Source organism: Peromyscus leucopus, chromosome 1, assembly GCF_004664715.2.
Source record: "Peromyscus leucopus breed LL Stock chromosome 1, UCI_PerLeu_2.1, whole genome shotgun sequence".
In the NCBI taxonomy this organism is placed as follows: Eukaryota; Metazoa; Chordata; class Mammalia; order Rodentia; family Cricetidae; genus Peromyscus; species Peromyscus leucopus.
The window spans coordinates 191,223,691-191,242,616 of record NC_051063.1 but is presented as its reverse complement, the minus strand read 5'-3'; the positions used below and the strand labels follow the sequence as shown (position 1 = coordinate 191,242,616).

At 39.5% G+C, this 18,926-nt stretch overlaps 1 protein-coding gene across 1 annotated transcript in view; it reads left to right on the top strand.

Moving 5' to 3' along the window:
- Positions 1 to 2,147: 2,147 nt before the first annotated feature.
- LOC114686600 (zinc finger protein 54-like) overlaps positions 2,148 to 18,926 on the top strand; it is a 45,408-nt gene continuing 28,629 nt past the window's right edge. The window contains exons 1-2 of the mRNA XM_028861260.2: positions 2,148 to 2,502; positions 4,850 to 4,941. Of these exons, the coding sequence (XP_028717093.1) occupies positions 2,241 to 2,502; positions 4,850 to 4,941 (354 nt within the window). The 5' untranslated portion in view covers positions 2,148 to 2,240. The remainder of the gene's footprint in view (positions 2,503 to 4,849; positions 4,942 to 18,926) is intronic.

Below are 18,926 nucleotides of genomic sequence, written 5' to 3'. Positions count from 1 at the left end.
CGGTGGTGGCGCACGCCTTGATCCAGCACAGAGCAGAGCAGCGGATCTCTGTGAGTTCGAGCCAGCTGGCTACCAAGTGATTCAGAAAGGCGCAAAGCTACACGAGAAACCTGTCTCGAAAAACAAACAAACAAAAAAAAAAAAAAAAAAAAAAAATGGCAGTTTTACCAAAAGCAATCTACAGATTCAACACAGTCCGCATCAAAATACCAACAGAATTCTTGAAAGACCTTGAGAGAACAATACACAACTTCATATGGACAGAAAAATGTAGGATAGCCCTGTATAATAAACAAAATGCTGCAGGTATCACCATTTGTTATGTCAAGCTATATCACAGAGCTATAGTAATAAAAACCTCATGGCATTTGCATAAAAACAGACAGATTGATCAACGGAATCAAATCAAAGACCCAGTCGTAAATGCACACACATATGGACACCTGATTTTTGATAAAGAAGTGAAAAATATACCATGGGGAAAAAAAGCATCTTCAACAAATAGTGCTGGTCTAACTGGATGTCAATATGTAGAATGCAAATAGATCTGTATCTGTCACCTTGCACAAAACTCAAGTCCAAGTAGATAAAAGACCTAAACATAAAACCAGATACACTAAACCTGATAGAAGAAAAAATAGGGAATAGTCTTGCACACATTGGCACAGGAGATAACTTCCTTAACAGAACACTGATAGCATAGACACTAAGATTAACAATTAATAAAGGGGACCTCATGGAATTGAAAAGCTTCTTTCAGGCAGAGGACACTGTCAATAGGACAAAATGGGAGTGCATAGAATGGGAATTGATTTTCACCAACTCCACATCTGACAGATGGCTAATATCCAAAATATATAAAGAACTCACAAAAGTAGACATCAACAAACCAAATGATCCAACCAAAAATGGGATACTGATTTAAACAAAGAATTCTCAACAGAGGAATCTCAAATGGCTGAGAAACTATTAAAGAAATGTTCAACATCCTTAGCCATCGGAGAAATGCAAATGAAAACGACTCTGAGTTTTCATCTTACACCTGTCAGAATGGCTAAGATCAAAAACACAAGTGACAGCTCATGCTGGTGAAGAAGGGGAACACCCTTCTATTGCTTGTGGGAGTGAAACCTTGTATAGCAATTTTGGAAATCAATATGGTGGTTCCTTAGAAAATTGAGAATCAATCTACCTCAAGACCCAGCTAGACCACTCCTGGGCATATACCCAAAGGATGCTCCATCCTACCACAAGCACACTTTCTCAACTACATGCATAGTAGCTTCATTTGTAATAGCCAGAAACTGGAAACAACCGACATGTCCCTTAACATTTCATGTTCCAACATTACTCAAGAAAAAAAATTCCACACTTCAAAGAAAGAGCACAGACAGGGAGAATATGATGTCCATTTTTGGCTCTCCATACAGGATTATGTTTGGGTGCCTTTGGGTCCTCCCTGATCAGTTAAGTTCTAGGCAGAGACAGACAGGAAGGTGTAACTGACGTTTCCAGAGCTTGGACCACATACCTTACTTATTTTCTGCATCTGGGACAGCAAAAGTCTCTGCATCCACCATTGCACTAAAAAAATCTATATTTTATCTTAAAAGCACCTTTAGCATGAGTTACGAAAGAAAAACTTGTTTCTGAGTTAGTAAAATGACAAAACCATCATCTAGTGGTAAGAACAGTGCGGGATGAACTCAGCACTGGGCTGACCACTGACTTCTGGAGACACCGTTTCCTTTCCAAAACCAAGCTGCTGAAATGTCCCTCCCCAAGTTACAATTGCGGTATTTGGTTTTGGTTGTTATGCTGTGTTAGTGATGGGACGCTGGCTTCTGAATTTAGTCTGTTATAGTTTGATGTAAGTTGTAGCCTGAGAAGCTGGTAGTCAAGTCGAGGTTAGGCTGCCTGTCTTTTATCCGAAGTGTTCAGATTCACTGTGGGGGTCAGATATCGGGGTGCAACGTCCTCCTAGATCCAGTTCTGGTCCAGGCTGGCAGCGAGCATGTGGGGAGGCTGTGCAGAGCCGGTGCAGGGCAGCCTGATGGTTGGAGCTGTGTGGGAGGCAGCCTACAGGGAGTGGGAGGGACAGATCCACGATGGGGCGGGGCGCTCACCCGGAAACAGATTGGGAAGGTGTTGGACTTCAGGTAGGTGTAGGGGAAGCTTGGAGAATGGGAGGGGTTAGAGGAGGGGTTAGAAATGCTAAGGGAAGCTAAGAAAGACACCGGATGAGTGAGGACAGTGAAGCTGAACAGAGAAGCCAAACTCAGAAGTGCCAAGTGCCGGCTACCTGTTGTTGCTCCGGGGCTTGCAGCGTGGGGAATCACGTAGTGCAGACGGTGATGCAGACCTGGGTGCAGACCCGCCGGAATCTCGCGGAGACGCGAAATCTCCCCGGAGCCGCAGTCGCCGCGCGGGGCGGCCTGGGAAAGTCACCAGTCAGCAGCGCAGTGGCGGGAACCGCAGCCCGGCGGCCCTGGAACCTCCCAGGTCAGAGGAGCTGCGGGGCTGGGACGCGGGAGGGGAGGGACCAGGGTGCGATCAGTTTCTCTGCTTTTCTTACGGAAGCCGGCTCAGAAGTTCTGCTGTGGATGTCTTTCCCTTGTGGATAAATTTTAGACCATATTTGCTGGACCAATCTCCCACACACACACAATTTATCTTCTAACTGCCAAAATGTTCTTATAAAAATACTCTTATATAACATTTGAATTTATTTGTTGATATCTGCACAGTTTTCTTTGCTGTGATGGAAACGACAAAGCTCTTCACATTTACAGCCATCCACGCGAACTTCCGTGTTATATCACTTCCTTATTCAAGGGAGAGTCACATGGAACTGAGGACTTGGCGTTCCTGGACAGCTTTAAGGTATTAGTCTTGAAAGGAATGCCCTCAATACTAACTGAATCCGAAAGTAAATGTATATATAGTGAGCCCCACAGGTGTGGTTTTAAACATAAACATTTAAAAGTAAACCTTTTATCCACCATTAATTTTTCATCATATGCACTTTGTGATGTAAATACAGCATTCTGAAAAGTGTCTTTGACAGGCTTGGTGGCACACACCTGTAATCCCACCATTGGGGAGACTCAGGCAGGTGGATCTCAGTGAGTTAGAGGTCAGCTTGATCTACATAGTGAGTTCCAGGACAGCCAGAGCTATTGTTTCAAAAGATCCATAAAATAAATACAAAAACAACAGATAAGGAAAGAAAAGAAAAACAAGAAAAAAAAGAAATGTGTTTTCTTGTGCTGTTCTTAGTGTTGGAATTTAGAGCCTGGAAAGTCACAATATGGTGTTTGGTCACAGTATTTTCATGATTAGAAAAGGCATAATAAGCCAAGCGGCAGTGGTGGTACATGCTTTAAACCCCAGCATTGTGGAGGCAGAGGCAGACGGATCTGGGAGTTCCTTGCCAGCTTGATCGACAGAGTGAGTTTAAGGACAGTCAGGGCTACACAGAGGAACTCTGCTATTTTACCCTCCTTCTTCAGTTCATATCTGTCCCTTCTCCATAGTTAAATCCTCACCCCTGCTTTCCCATTTCCCCCTTCAGACACTTGTTCCCTGTTACTCCATCTCTGTTACTCCCCCACACCCCACAGTGATCTCTTTTTATATTTCTGGTCACTGCAGTCACTCCAGGTTGTGGACTCACATCTGAAGATTTGGAACTGCATATGCAAGAGAACATGCTATGTCTCTTTCTGGGTCTGGGTTGCCTCACTCAAATGATCTTTTCTAGGTCCATCCATTTACCTGCAAAGCTCATGATTTCAATTTTCTTTACATGGATAGTATTCCATAACGCATATTTACCACACTTTCACTGCCCAGTTGTCAGTGGAAGGACATTTAGGTTGTTTCCATTTTATAGCTATTGTGAGTAGAGCAGCAATGAACATGGGTGAGCAAGTATCTGTGGAGTAGGATGTTGAGTCCTTTGAGCATACACCAAGGAATGGAACAGCTAGATCATGTGCTAGATTTATTTAACTTGAGGAAGTATTTAATAAAGGATTCTCCATATGATTTCCAGAGTGGCTAGAATTTTTGTTGATATGACTTTTATTCCCTATTTTATTTTTTATGTTTTTGCTGGTTGAATTATTGAGAATAATTTTCTTTCTTTTTCTAAGTGCCATTAGCCATGTGCCAAATCCACAGACTTTTAAAGGCTTTTATTATTGAATCACATGCGGATTCTGCTTAGCACAGGTTTTGTGGCTTTTCTTTCTTTCTTATTTAATTTTATGTGCATTGATGTGAGGTGGTCAGATCCCCAGGAACTGGAGTCACAGACAGTTGCGTGCTGCCATGTAGGTACTGGGAGTTGAACCCAGGTCCTCTGGAAGAGCAGCCAGTGTGCTCTTGACTGCTGATCCATCTCTCTAGCCCCTGTAATTTTCTTTCGTCTGAGAAACAGTGGTTTGCTGTCTTGCTCATGTATGATTACTTCGCAGTTCTCCTATATTTCTCTATTCCTCACATGAAATTTCTTATTTCCCATGTTCTCATGGATGATTCTCTGACTCTCCTGTGTATGTTTTGCCTCTGATTTATTTATCTGCAGTGCTTCTTTAGTGAAATCAGTTGTGTTAATTCCGGACTGTCTTGAAATGCACCTTTGTCTCCATCAGTTTTAAGAGAGTCATTTTCTTTGTGCAATAAGAAATGGTGATTTTCTCTTCAAGCTTCAAGACTTTGGGATCATTGGCCAGACACCTGGTAGAACTCTGTTGCTTGGGTCTTTCCATGTGGTTTGACACTGTTCTCTAACAGCTTTTAGTGTTAATTTTTGCTTTTTCTTTTTGACCCCTTAATATGAAAGGGCAGCAAGTCACCTATTTATTGTTCCTGAAAGAGAAACTTAAAGAAGAAAAAGAGAAAGAAATGGCTGATTCTCCAGTTCATCGATCCCAGGTCAGTGGTCATGTCCCCCCCCCCTTTTTTTTTCTAGAAATGTTATAGTTTGAGACATTGGAAATCTTTAATTTTCTGCTCTTGATAATTTTTAACTATATTATAAAAAATATTACAAATGAACAAACAAAATTACACACTGCAATTTACCAGACCCAAAGACTATACAACTCATTGTACTTTTATATAGTTAGAGTAGTCATAGGGAACAGAAACTCTGGAGCCTTGCATGACATTTGATAGTGTCAATATCCAGTATATTTTGATCTATTTATCTACCATGAAAAACCAAAAAACTTGTGACAGAATTAGAACTAGAAAAGCAATTAGCTTTACATCCTTTTTCATAGCTGGTGTTCATTGCCTGCATTGAGTCTACCTCAACCCTGATATTTAATGTTTCTTGTTCTCTTTTCTCTATGTTTTACTGTGCCCACACGTATATTGTTTTCAAAAACATATATTATAGGCTAGATTCTGCATATGAGGGAAAGAAAGGATTTCTTCCTTCTGATACTTTATGACCTCACTTAATATTACATATTCTAAGTCCAACCATTCTTCTGCAAATTTTTATTATACTTGTCTCTTCAGCTGAATAGTATTCCATTATATATGTATATCGTTATCATTATCCATTCATCTACTGATAGACAATCAGATTGGTGCCAATTCTTTGCTTTGGTGAATAGGCAGCAATAAATATGGGGTGTAAATATCTCTGTATTGGGGTGTGGAGTTCCCAGTATATGCCCAATAGTGAAAAGGATGTTCATACATTAATTCTATCTTTAATTTTTTATTTTTATTTATTTACTTATTGTTGGTTTCTCAAGACAAGGTTTCTCTGTGTAACTGTCCTGACTGTCCTGGAAATTACTTTGTAGAACAGGATGGCCTTGAACTCAAAGAAATCCTCTTCCTTGCCTCTGCCTACTGAGTACTGGATCCCAAACTTGATTTCCACAATGGCTGTATTAATTTGCACCATCATGCACACTCACGCCCCAACAGTGAACAATGGTATCTTTCTCTCCACATCCTCTCTAACATTTGTTATCAGATTGGTTGATGGCAGTCATTGACTGGGTTAAGGCAGTGTTTCAAAGTAGTTTTCGTTTGCATTTCCATGGTGACATTTTAGGGATCACAAACACTTTTTGCAAAAATTTATCAGCCATTTGTGTTTCCATCTTTGCAAAGTGCCTGTTCAGCTCATTTGCCCATTTGTTGATTGGAGTTTTATTTCCTTGCAATTTAATTTCTATAATTATTGGTAAATTCTAGCTATGAGCCCTTGTCCAAAGTGTCGCTAGTACAGATTCTCTCCCATTCTGTGGGGAGTCTGTGTACTCTGCTGACTGTTTATGTTGATGTACAGAAACTCTTTATTTTCATGTAGTTCCATGTGGTGATACTTGGGTTAGTTCCTGTAGTGTTGGTGTTCTTTCTAATCAATGAGTGCTTGCCCATTCCAATATCTTCATGAGTTTTCCAAATTTCTGTTTTTCTGGTTTTAAGCAAGGTTTTTGATCCATTTTGAATGGATTTCTGTACAAGGTGAAAGATAAGAATCTAATTTCATTTTCCTGCCAGACCCAGTTTTTCCAGCACCATTTGTTGAAAAGACCGTATTTTTTTAGCTTCTGTTTTCTTCTTTCAAATATTAAGAGGGCATAGCTTCCTGGTTTTCTTTCTGGGTTTTCTATCCCATTCTGTTATCCTGTCTATTCTTATGACCATACCAGACTGTCTTTATGACTACAGCTATATAATATATTTCCATAATTCCACATCTCCTATGATGCTGTTCTCAATTCTGCTCTCTACATATTTTTTAGGGCAAATATTCCACATGAACTTATGAACTGTAATTTTGAAAATATTTCCACTATGACACATGAACTGTTGTGCCCAGATCGTGACCCCCAGAGAGACCACCAAAGACGAGCATGCTGGAATGCAAAAGCAAGGTTTAATTCTGGATATCCAAAACCAAAACAAGCCTAGGCAGGGACTTCATCCAGCAGATCCAACGCAGTGGAGGCTGGAGGAAGTGCCCGCCTCTTTGCAAGCTCAGTTTTTAAAGACAAAAACCACAAGGTTACATCATTTAGGGGTGCTAGTACGGGTACAATTCTGATTGGCTCACTTCTAGGGACTTTCTAGAAATCATGGCTTAATCTTACTTATAAGGGGGTGGTTTCTCGCCACCATTTTTCATTGGCTGCCCTCAGGTGGGGACATTTCTATGGTCAGTTACCCTGGAAACCAGGGTTGGAACATTCTTTGGTCAAACAGTTGCCTAGGGAACCAGGGAGAGGACATTCCATAGTCCGGCAGTCATTACCTCGTGACTCCCTTGTGACTCTGTACTTTTACACTTCCTGGTTTCTGGAATCTGGACTGACTGGTTAAAGTAATTCATGGCCTATTCCAGTAACTCATGGCCTGTACCTAAAAGAAGAAATTTTAGGCCTTAGTTTTAGGGTGAAAGCATTTTGGTCTTATTTCTAAGATGGCTCATTTTGGTCTCACAGAACAACAACAAAATGTTAATGCCCAATTGCTGTAGAGAATGGACTATATCTATATACTGTTGAGTAAGGGTCCATGTGTCATATAGGTTCCATTTGTGGGATCTGTCCCATTTCCTTGAATCATGTTTATAAAAATGTATAAGGGGGTTGGGGATTTAGCTCAGTGGTAGAGCACTTGCCTAGCAAGCACAAGGCCCTGGGTTCGATCCTCAGCTCAAAAAAAAAAAAAAAATGTATAATGAGGCTGGGCAGTGGTGGCACACACCTTTAATCCCAGCACTTGGGAGGCAGAGCCAAGCGGATCTCTGTGAGTTCGAGGGCAGCAAGATCCAGGATAGGCACCAAAACTAGATAGAGAAACCCTGTCTCGGAAACAAAACAAAACAAAAAATATATTGAAACACATGGACTGGTTGGCACAACATCTTAGAAATATGTGGAATTAAAAGAGACATATCTTGAATCTTAATACTAAATAATACTTGTTTCTTAATACTAAATAAGCACACTATCAAGGGCAGAACATGGCAGGAACATGTGGCTTGATCTTGCCATGAAACTGACGTTCTTGAATGTAGATTCAGATTGTAGTCTACTTCTGTTTCTCTTTCCTGTTTAATATCACAACAGTGATGATGTGTCTGTGTGTTTGTTAACATCTTGTATCTGTTTGTCTCAGGAAAATTGCTGCTCACATCACTCACTTGGTTATGATGCTTAGTGATAACTTCTCAAACTGGAGAGATCAGTATTTTTTTGTTTGTTTGTTTTGTGTTTGCTTGTTTGTTTTGTCCCAAACAGGATCCTATTGTGCAGTCCTTTCTGGCTGGGACACATTATGTAGCATTATGTGTAACACATCTGAAATAATGTCTTGAGGACATTGACTGATGTATATAAACCATCCTATTTGATGCAGAAAGAACAGTCCTCTTGCTTGCCTTGCTCTAGTCAGTTCCTGTGAGAGTCATGGCTCTACTCCCCTTCCCTGAAGCTGCTGTGTTTTAAAGTGGAGATTTGGGGAATGGGCTCTGACCCACAGGTTTGCATTTCTATCCCTGACACATGGCTCAGGGTGGGAGCCCATTTTCAGGTTCCCCTTGGCTTTACCCAGCAGGTCTGCATAGAGGATGATTAGGACCACTGGCCTGAGTGCAGGTGTCTGAGATGGTCTGCACTTGGCTGTGTTGGGGGGGGAGATCTTTTGCTCCACCCCCTTGGCGTCTCTATAAATACCCTGGGGCAGAGACAGTCAGGACCCTTTGGAATAGGTTCCAGGCCCTCTGGAGGCTATCCTTTATTTTCTATCTATTTATCTCTGCAATCTAAATCCTTCTATCTAATATTTCCTGCTGCTTGCACTCAAGAAAACTTTGGGGAGCTGTGGGGTTGGTGGGTAAACGCCCCACAGGATGGCGCCATGAACAGGGACTAAAGAAAAAAGAAAGATAAGGGGGAACTAAAGAAAAAAAAAGGGGGAACTAAAGACAAATGAACAAGGACTAAAGACAAAGTAATAGGGACTAAAGAAAAAGGAAAATAATAGTTTTATTACAGAGTTTTTGGCGAAAGTGTTGAGTCAGCCCTGCCAGTGGAAAGTGGCATGCCAATGTTATGAAAAAAATATATTATTGAGGGGCAGGGGTTTTATCCTCGAGAGAAAAGGAAAGAGACTGGAAGGATGTCCGATGCTGCAGCACAAAATCCTCTTCTGTCAAAATTTTCTATCTTCTATTCCTTTCTCAATTTCTATCTGTGAAAAATATAAGGCATAGTGTAGTAATATAGTGTAGGAAAAACTTAGAAGTGTAAGAGCGTGTAGAAAAAAATAAGTAAGGCAACTAGACAGAAAAAACTCTTCAATATTCTAAATTTGGGAGCTATGAACGCAAACTGGGAAAAATCTTTCTTTGAGCTTTGTTGTGCCCAGATCGTGACCCCCAGAGAGACCACCAAGGACGAGCATACCAGAATGCAAAAGCAAGGTTTATCTGTTACAAGTCATGACAGGGAACTCAACTCAAGCCATCTCAAGTGAGGCAGAGAAGAGTTACTCTTTCTTGGGGAAGTTAGTTTTTATAGGCAAAACCCATAAAATTTAGGTTAGTACGGGTCCATCCTTGATTGGTCCAGTTTTTCCCGGGCCTGGACTTTATCTTATTCTAGCTTATGTGTTTGCCCTGTCAGGAGTTTTACAACTCCTCTCTGGGGTCTGGTCATCTTATCTCTGGAGAGGGGCATCTTGTGGTTAATTGGTTACCATCAGACATCCTGACTCTGTTCTTTTGTTCCTGGGGCTGGTGCCATCATTTCTGGTGACTTGAAACTGGCCTGGGTCTATCTATATTGAGATATCTTTGTCTAAGGCCCCTTTTTGAGATAATAGAGTGAGGGTCTTGTGCCTAGATCGCGTCCCCAAAGCCGTCACTGGACATTTTAGGTACAGAATGCAAAAGTAAGGTGTTTTCTAAGTTTACAAGCCTCCAGGGACGCTCTTCCAAATCTCTCACTCACAGCAGGGAGGTTGGAAGGAGCGCTCCCCTTTCTTTGTGAGGCTAGTTCTTAAAGGCACAGACCATATAATTTATTTTAACCTGCCTCCCTTTTTAGTCTTTTGGTTGAATATCCTGACTGTGTTTTCCAAAGTCCCTGTAGCAGATACAGCCACCTGGGGAAAAGGGGTCTAAGTTTTTATCTACACTTAGGAATCCTGGTTTAAGCTTCTCTTTGTCTGTAGGGGATAGAGTGGAGGGTTTTACTGAGGTATCACAAGCTTTACGGGTAGTAAAAAAGCTCTTCTTTGAGCTTATGGGGAAGAAAAAGTTTCCTATGGAAGCTTTTGACCTAGGGACAGCTGAAATGCTAAGTCCAAGCAGCAGGAGAAAGTGTTTTCTCCCTGAGGCAAAAATGGGGGTGTAAAAAGCCAAGAAGTTTAAAGTTCAGAAGTTTTGGGAAAAGTTGATCTTTCTCTCTTGGGGAAAAAAAATCTTTCTCTTAAACTAAAAGCTTTTCTTGGAAAATTAGGGGGGAAAACATCTCTAAAAAGCCTGAATCTTTCTCAAAAGCTCTCAAACTTAAAAACTAAAGCCTTTAACTTCCTCTCAAAAGGACAAAAATTAGAATCACCTGAAGATATTAGGATGGGAATCACCTGTGATTAGCTCTAAGGGAAAACAACAAACCTCTTAAGACAGCAAAGCCTCTCTAAGTTCTCTTTTAAGCTTTAAAAATCCTCCCTGCAATGCAGGAGGCAGGAACAAGTTTCTAAAAACCTCTCTTCTAAGCTCTGTCTCTTCAAGCCAGTAAAAGACAGAGGGTCAAAGTCCCCTGAGGGAAATGCTTGGGAGAGTGTGGGTAAAGAGGTACAAAGAGCCCAAAAGAGCAGGAAACTTTACCTGAGAAAAGCAAAAAAGCCAAGCTTTTCAGTTACACCCAAGCTGAGGCATCAAGTGTTTTGTTTGAGTGAGCATTTCAGAATGAAAAGGTGCTCCTAATCAGCCTAAGCAAAGATCCCCTGAAGCAATACAAACTCTGTTAGCATTGTATCCTCTCTTCTGAGCAAAAACCCAGAGGCGATTGGCCAGTGTCTCTGAGTTGAAATGAATTTCGGGGATATTAGGGTTCCTGCAGTTATAAACTTCCTGGAGCACAGAGCTGAAGCAGAAAGGTGCAGGACCCAGGGGAAGATTGCTAATGAACAAACAAAGCTAAAGCCAGTGGGAACGGCACAGTTGTCCGCTTTCCTACAAGTCCTGGGTTGATAGGTGAGGCTATGCAGTATCCACAGCTGCAAAAAGAAATCTGAGAAAAGCTTTCCTATCAGAGAAAGGACCTTTCTGGGAAAACAGTAAAGCTGAACTGTGTCTGAAGCAGTTGGGCTGCTGAGTCAGAACGCTGTCTGGGGAAAGAGCCCAGCCAGGGCAGAACAGAACTATCCAGGAGTAAAGCTTTCTTTTCTATCATAGAAAGCATCTTTATGAGAAAAGCTTTGTTTCAACTGACTCCCGGTGAGATGAGGGAGTGTAGCCCTGAGGGGTGATTGCCTCTGGCATAAGCTCTGTCCTTGAGCACCCACACAAGCAAATGCAACCCACTGGGGGACTGGGTCAGGTGAAAGGCCTGAGGGAAAAATACCTGTCCTAATGGGAGCTTAGATATGGCAAAAAAAAAAAAAAAAAAAAAAAAAAAAAAAAAAAAACCAAAAACAAACAAACAAAAAAAACCTCTCTTGCTTAGCTTGATTTATGAACACAAACCTCAGACCCCAAAAACAGAAAGGGACTAAAGCCCCTACCTTCAGAAGCAAAAAAGCTGTCACTGTGACATTAGGAAATGTTTCTGGGGTAGAGGGGATAAATTGAGGCCAAACTGGGAAATGTCTGGGAGAAAGACTCTGAAGAAACAGAGACAGGACATAATCCTCCCCAGAAAATGCATGACCTGAAAAAGCTGCTAGAATTTGAGGCATATTGGGGGGGGGGGAGAGCCCCTACCTCCAAAGGCAGCTAGCAGAGGTACAGAGCTGCAGACAGATACCTGAAGCTCTGCATCTGCGGGGGAAGGAACAAGCAAAATGAGAAATAAAACCAGTGGGAGAACATTTATGTTTCACTGACTGGCTAAGGCAAACACAAGCCCCGAGGAAAGTTGCTATCAGAAATGCCCACCTCAATGTGCACTAACAAGTCAGATGCAGTTCTGATCCCAGGCCAGTGTCAAATGATGGAGAAACGCCTGTTAAAGCCAGCTGAGGAGAGAATAGGAATCTCCCAATGTGCCATAGCTGAAAATGTAAAATGCTTGTTCAAATCTCCCGTTGCAAAAGCAAAAACTTTGTTCAAACCTCTGGGGCAAGAATTTGTAAGCAAATCTGGTAAAAGAGAACCAGTTGACTCTCAGACCCAAAAAGAACTATGGGAAATGAAGTCCAAAAGCTAGCTTGCAATAAGGGACTGATATAAGGGAAATGCATTCTGGGAAAGGTAGTTTTTCCGATAAAGATGGCAGAATTGCCCTGAAACACTTGTCAGCTCGAAAATATGTTCATGGTAAACTTAAAATACAGCTTTTAAAAAAATAAGGAGCAAAATCATCTAAGAGTTTAAATATCAGTTCCATTGAAAAATTGAAAGGATACGGAACTAGGTGCTTCGCGGTTTGTAAAATGCCTTATTTACCCTAATAGCGGTGCAAATTTTTTACGGTAGTTGCATGACAAAAAGCTACCTTTAAGAGCAAACAAGCCACTTTAAAATCCTTAAGAAAGCAAGAGAAAGCAGTTTATACTCTGAACTTTGTCTTAGATATGAAGAAACTTATGTTGAAATTAAAGTTCTTTGCCTTTTGAACATACTGCCTGCAATGAGTAATTCCATTGCAAATCTAATAAGGAGACAAGGAAACCGGCATTCAAAAAGAAATGACTGCTTTATAGATGGGAAACAAACTTCAGAAAAATCTGTCTTTAAAAAAAAAGTTGCTTCACCTGAACGTTCTTATAAATAAAATCAATGCTAAATATTACAGCTGCTAATAACATCAGGAGCTAAAGGTAATGAAGTGAAAATACTAAATCCTGAAAATGCTTCTCAGAGTAAGCTAATGAAGGATACGTTTCATGAAAGAACATCTATGTTCTTGAGTCCTTTGAATAGTAACAGTTTTGGTGAAAATATTGGAACTAAAAACAATCAAGTCAAAATGTTTCAACAAATTCAAGACACTGTTCACAAAAAGAAGCTGCCATGCCTTGTGGGCCATATTAGAGCTCACTCTAATTTTCCTGGTCCTTTAGCTGAGGGTAATGCAATGACTGATAAGTTAACAAAGATAGCATTATCCCAAGTGGAAATGGCTCAACAGTCGCATGCTCTTCATCATCAAAATAGCAAAAGCTTAAGAAAGCAATTCAATCTTACCAAAGAAGCAGCTGGTCAAATAGTTAAACAATGTGGGTTATGTCCAAAATATTTTCCTATCCCTCACTTAGGGATAAATCCTTGAGGTCTTCTTCCCAATCATCTATGGCAAATGGATATTGCTCATATTGTAGAATTTGGTAAATTAAAATATGTACATGTGACCATTGACACTTATTCAGGATTTTTAATGGCTAGTGCACAACCTGGGGAAGCTACAAAACATGTAATTCTGCACTGCTTGAAGTGTTTTTCGTATATGGGTATACCAAAAATTACTAAAACTGATACTGGTTCTGGATATATAGTAGTAAGGCATTTCAACAATTTTGTACCGAATGGGAAATTGTACATAAAATAGGTATTCCTTATAATCCTCAGAGACAAGGTATTGTAGAAAGGGCTCATAGCCGTCTTAAAAATACAACTTCAAAAAATAAATCATGCTCTTTTTGTTCTGAATTTTTTGAATATGGATGTCTATGAACAGTCTGCTGCAGAAAGATTTTGGCACAGTGGCATACCATCGACTTTTGCTTAAGTGAAATGGAAAGATCCCTGCTCAGGATTATGGAAGGGTCCCGATCCTGTGTTAATATGGGGTTGAGGATATGTTTGTGTCTTTTCACAAGAGGAGAATGAAGCTCAGTTACCAGAGAAGGAAGGTCAGCTCCAATGATGTTCCTATAAAGTGGCTCCATTCATGTTTCTGAGGTTTTGTCATTGGTTAATGCAAACAGTGAGGAAATAGGGTTCGGAGCTGTGCTGCTTTGGCTTTACTAGCTCCTTTAGAAAAATACTTTGTATCACCTAATAGCTGTGCAGTATTTGGCCAAGAGCTTTACAGCAGCTAAATACGGTAATTTCACCCTCAGTGTAAAGTGAAGTTTTTCGGTAGAGCAAACCAAAAGTGCTGCTGTAATAGAAACTTTTGTCTGAATTGAAGCACTTAGGGGAGCTATTATGAATTTGGGTGAAGGGACAGCCTCTAGTTAAAAACCGTTTACCTCTGAAAGTGCATCTCTGCCGGTTCCGGAACGGCTGAGAGAACTCGGCAATGTTGGAGTGTGACTACGTCCTGAGAATGTTACAATCCCCTAGCAACAAGTAACACAATTCTATAATGACAACACTCACTAAATCCCAGTGTTGTATAGCAAAGCTGACTATAAACTTCTAAACTTTAGAAATGATGTATGTACTTCCTGTCTAGTTAAGAGAATCTTTCTAATAGAGATAGAGATGATAATTAAGAGTGAGAAGTAGAAAAAGATGAAAATAAGATATGTGAGTTTGTAGAAATTCTGTCTTGTTAGATCTGTGTTAAGAAATCTTGAGGTGTTTCCTAAGTTAAATATATGCTAATGGTAGCCCTATATAAGTTTGTAAAATAGTTCTATAGAGTTCCCTTAACATAAGTTTGCAGGAATATCTAAAGTAGTCTTAAGACATGTAGTAATAAGCTTGTAAGATGCTAGTTGTAAATGTAAGTTTAAATAAGAATTTGTAAATGTAAGTTTGAATAAAAATATAAGAAGTAAATAAGTAAAGATTCTAGTTGTAAAAGCTGAAAATAATAAGTAAATAAGAAATATATTTACTAAAGTAGTTCTATAGTTTCCTTAAGGAGTATAAATAAGTACATGTTAATGTTATATGTGAGTTTGTAAAAACGTGTAAATGTTAAGTGAGTCTATTCTTAATGTTGTATATGTTGAAAGAACCTGAGACACAGAAGGTAGTGTCCTAGTAGACTGCAAAGTAGGCAGTCTGAATCGTTTCAAAAGCTCCAAAAGCCGATAACAAGCTAAGAATGGTGGATGCTAGAACCAGCACAACAAGGCATCCACAGCTGAGATCTGTGGAAAATCAATGCAACACAGAAAAACCTGAGCTAACATCAAAAACGGTGCGGTTTTTAGAATACTACTGCACCTAAAAAGGTCTCTGGCTTGAGAATAAAAGTTGCAGAGATGCTTGTTTGAACTAAAATTGTTAACTGCAAAAAGTTTTGTTGTAAAACATCTCTTCATGTTTGGAAGTGAAAGCCTGATACCAGAATTTACTTTTTTGAACTTAAAATGAGATAAAACTACAAAAAGATTTTTTGTTATGGATTTCTTCATATTTGGAAGGCTAGTACCAGAAGTTATCATTTGAATTTTGAGACTTAATGAACTGAACAATAGATTTCATTGCAATGGGACAATTTTGAGTTTACTTATAGTAATGACCTAGGAACTGTTTTCTGGAATTGGGTTAAAAATGGAACTGTTTAAATGAAGAAATTTATTGTTTCTACCTAGAGTCAACATGTGTATGCATATATTCATGAACTGTTCTGTGTTAAAAATGTAATTGTTTTGTGGAACTGTTTATGTAAAAATGGAATTACTTATGGAACTAGTTTTGTGTTACAAATGGGACTGTTTAAATGGAAAAGTTTGGGTTTTCTAACTAGGCTTGACATTTAAAAAAAAATTTATAAAGAAAAGGGAGAAATAATATTCCTTAGTATACTTAATTTAAAAAATATTTTCTTGTTGTTTGAGTGGACTAATGTCATGTTTTGTTAGTAAGAAATGCAAATGGGGTATACTAAGACTTCTTTTAAAGTGTAGAGTTTTATTATGAAACTGCTTTTGGATGTTTTGCTAAAGGTTTTCAAAGTGTTAATGATTAGATTGAGAATACTGCATTTCAATATGGATTTATAGGAATTGCATAAGTTTGAGTTCCTCTAACTAGGTTTGAGATTTTGTTTAAACAATTATAAAGAAAAGGAGGAGTTATGAATGAATTAAGGTTGAATGTATGTTTGCAGAAATTATGTTTAACCTATTGATATTAATGCACCATGGTTTTGTGAAGTTAAGGAAATATTTAAGTTTGATGTGAATACATCGAAGTTTTTCCTATGTTCTGTTAGCAAGAAAATTCAAATGATTGAGTTAGAATTGTAAGACTGAGAAAATTGTTAACTATATATAGCACCATATATGGTTCTGTTAAGAGTTTGCTTTGAGTTGTAATATTGGGAGAATTGTGACTATGTATAGCAATAGTTATGTTAACCTGTTACAGGTAATGATGAAGTTAAGGGATTCTTTTAAGTTTTCGATTGCATTAACTTTTTGGTTTAGAAAGGGCTTGATGCAGCTAAAGATTGCTGTAATCACCTTGGACCTAATCCAAAAGAGAAATGCCATCTTTATCACCCATCTTACACCCAATTGCTGTAAGCTATTAATGAGTTATTTTTTATATATTAAGAAAAGGGGACCCCATTTTCAGGTTCTTCTTGACTTTACCCAGCAGGTCTGCATAGAGAAGGTGATTAGGACCACTGGCCTGAGTGCAGGTGTCTGAGATGGTCTGCACTTGGCTGTGCTGGGGGAGGAGGCCTTTTGCTCCACCCCCTTGGCGTCTCTATAAAAACCCTGGGGCAGAAACAGTCGGGGCCCATTGGAATAGGTTCCAGGCCCTCTGGAGGCTATCCTTTATTTTCTATCTATTTATCTCTGCAATCTAAATCCTTCTATCTAATATTTCCTGCTGCTCACACTCAAGAAAACTCTGGGGAGCTGTGGAGTTGGTGGGTAAATGCCCCACAGCTCAGAGAGAATATGTCATCAATTTCTATTTCTAGAGAAATAAAGGAAGAATCATAAACACTACTAACCTATGATCATATTTTATTTGTGCTGAAATGTGATTTTATTTGTACGTTAATAAATAAAAGTGCCTGGCGGTCAGAGCTAATAGCAAGCCATAGCAGAAGTCTGGCATTGGTAGCACATGCCCTTAATCCCGATCACATGACAGGCAGATCTCTGTGTGTTCAAGGACATAGCCTGCATGGAGACACACGCCTTTAATTTCAATACCAACCATAGAGACCTGGAGGTCTCTGTAGACAGACAGTGACGAGGAGGTCATGTGGTTGGGTTTATAACCAATGAGAAGGCAGAACAGATAGTCAATAAAAAGACAGACACACAGGAAGTAGGTCTCTTTCTCAGGGGAAGGATGGCAGTGGCATCGAGGGATAAGAAAGCGGTTTTAGTCTCAGCTCTTAGCTACTGCTCCGACCTCTTGGGCTTTTAACTCTGCGTTTCTTATTTAATAAGACCGTTACATGTACACTAACCTAAAATCTGTTACACAGTACAACATAAGTATTAAAAAGGACCATATTGATGACTACAAAACTCAGACACAATAGCTCAAATTTTCTCTTGAGCCATTCTTCTGTGCTGTATTATATGTGCAAAACACTGAAAAGTGACTATAATTCTCACAGAATTTAATATATTCATTTATTAACATGAAATCTATGTCACCTTTGAAGGCATCCACAGTTACTACACTTGTACATGCTTAGCTGTAACTTAAACATTGTTCAATGTATTTTTGGATTATCATTAATTTTGTTAACTATTTACTTGTTTCTCTTTTATTTTTCAAGACAGGTTTCGAGACAGCTTTGGCTGCCCTAGAATTCACTCTATAGACCAGGCTGGCCTCAGATTCACAGATATACCTGCCACTGACTTCCTGGTGCTGGGATTAAAGGCATGCACCACCACCACTTGACAACTTACATTTATCTCACGTGCATTGATGTTTGCCTGCATGTATATCTGTGTGAGGATGTCAGATCCCCTGGAACTGGATTTACAGACAGCTATGAGCTGCCATGTGGATGCTGGGAATTAAACCTGGGTCCTCTGGAAGATCAGTTAGTGCTTTTAACTGGAGAGCCATTTCTCCAGTCCCCTATCAATATTTTTATAACTCTTTTTGAGTGAAATCTTTAAAAAGTCTGAAATTATTGTTTATCTCAGTCAGCTTCTGAATATTTTTAGAAAACTTTGGATTATATCAAATGTGGCTGATGCTGATTTTTCTATCTGCTTGGTAGTAGCCCAATATTCTCATAAAATTAATTCCATAGACTCCTTGATCTTATATGCTAGCATTAAAATTTGCAGTGTATAGTGTCACACTACCTGTTACTGTGGGAAAAATCCCAGACTCTTTGACTATTGAGTCAATCATAAATTTTGCCTTCCTTACCTACTCCTTTGCTATTTAATGATTTGGCTTTGCACCTAGAGTCTAAACATCCCAACTGAACTTGGTAGAACTGAGTCATGTAAGGCGCAGGTACACACAGAATGATTCAATGTTAGTATTTTAGCATGATCTACAGGTACAGCATTTTTTTTTTTTAAAGATTTATTTATTATGTATACAGCAAGTATGACTGCAGGCCAGAAGAGGGCACCAGATCTCATCACAGATGGTTGTGAGCCATCATGTGGTTGCTGGGAATTGAACTCAGGACCTGTGGTAGAGCAATCAATGCTCTTAACCTCTGAGCCATCTCTCCAGCCCCAGGTACAGCATTTAAAGCACATTTCCTCATCATGAATTTTCCTTCTGAGACATGTCTGCTGTGATCCTGTGTAACATAAACACAGTATCCAATAACAGATAGATAACTGTGTCTGGAACTTAAATG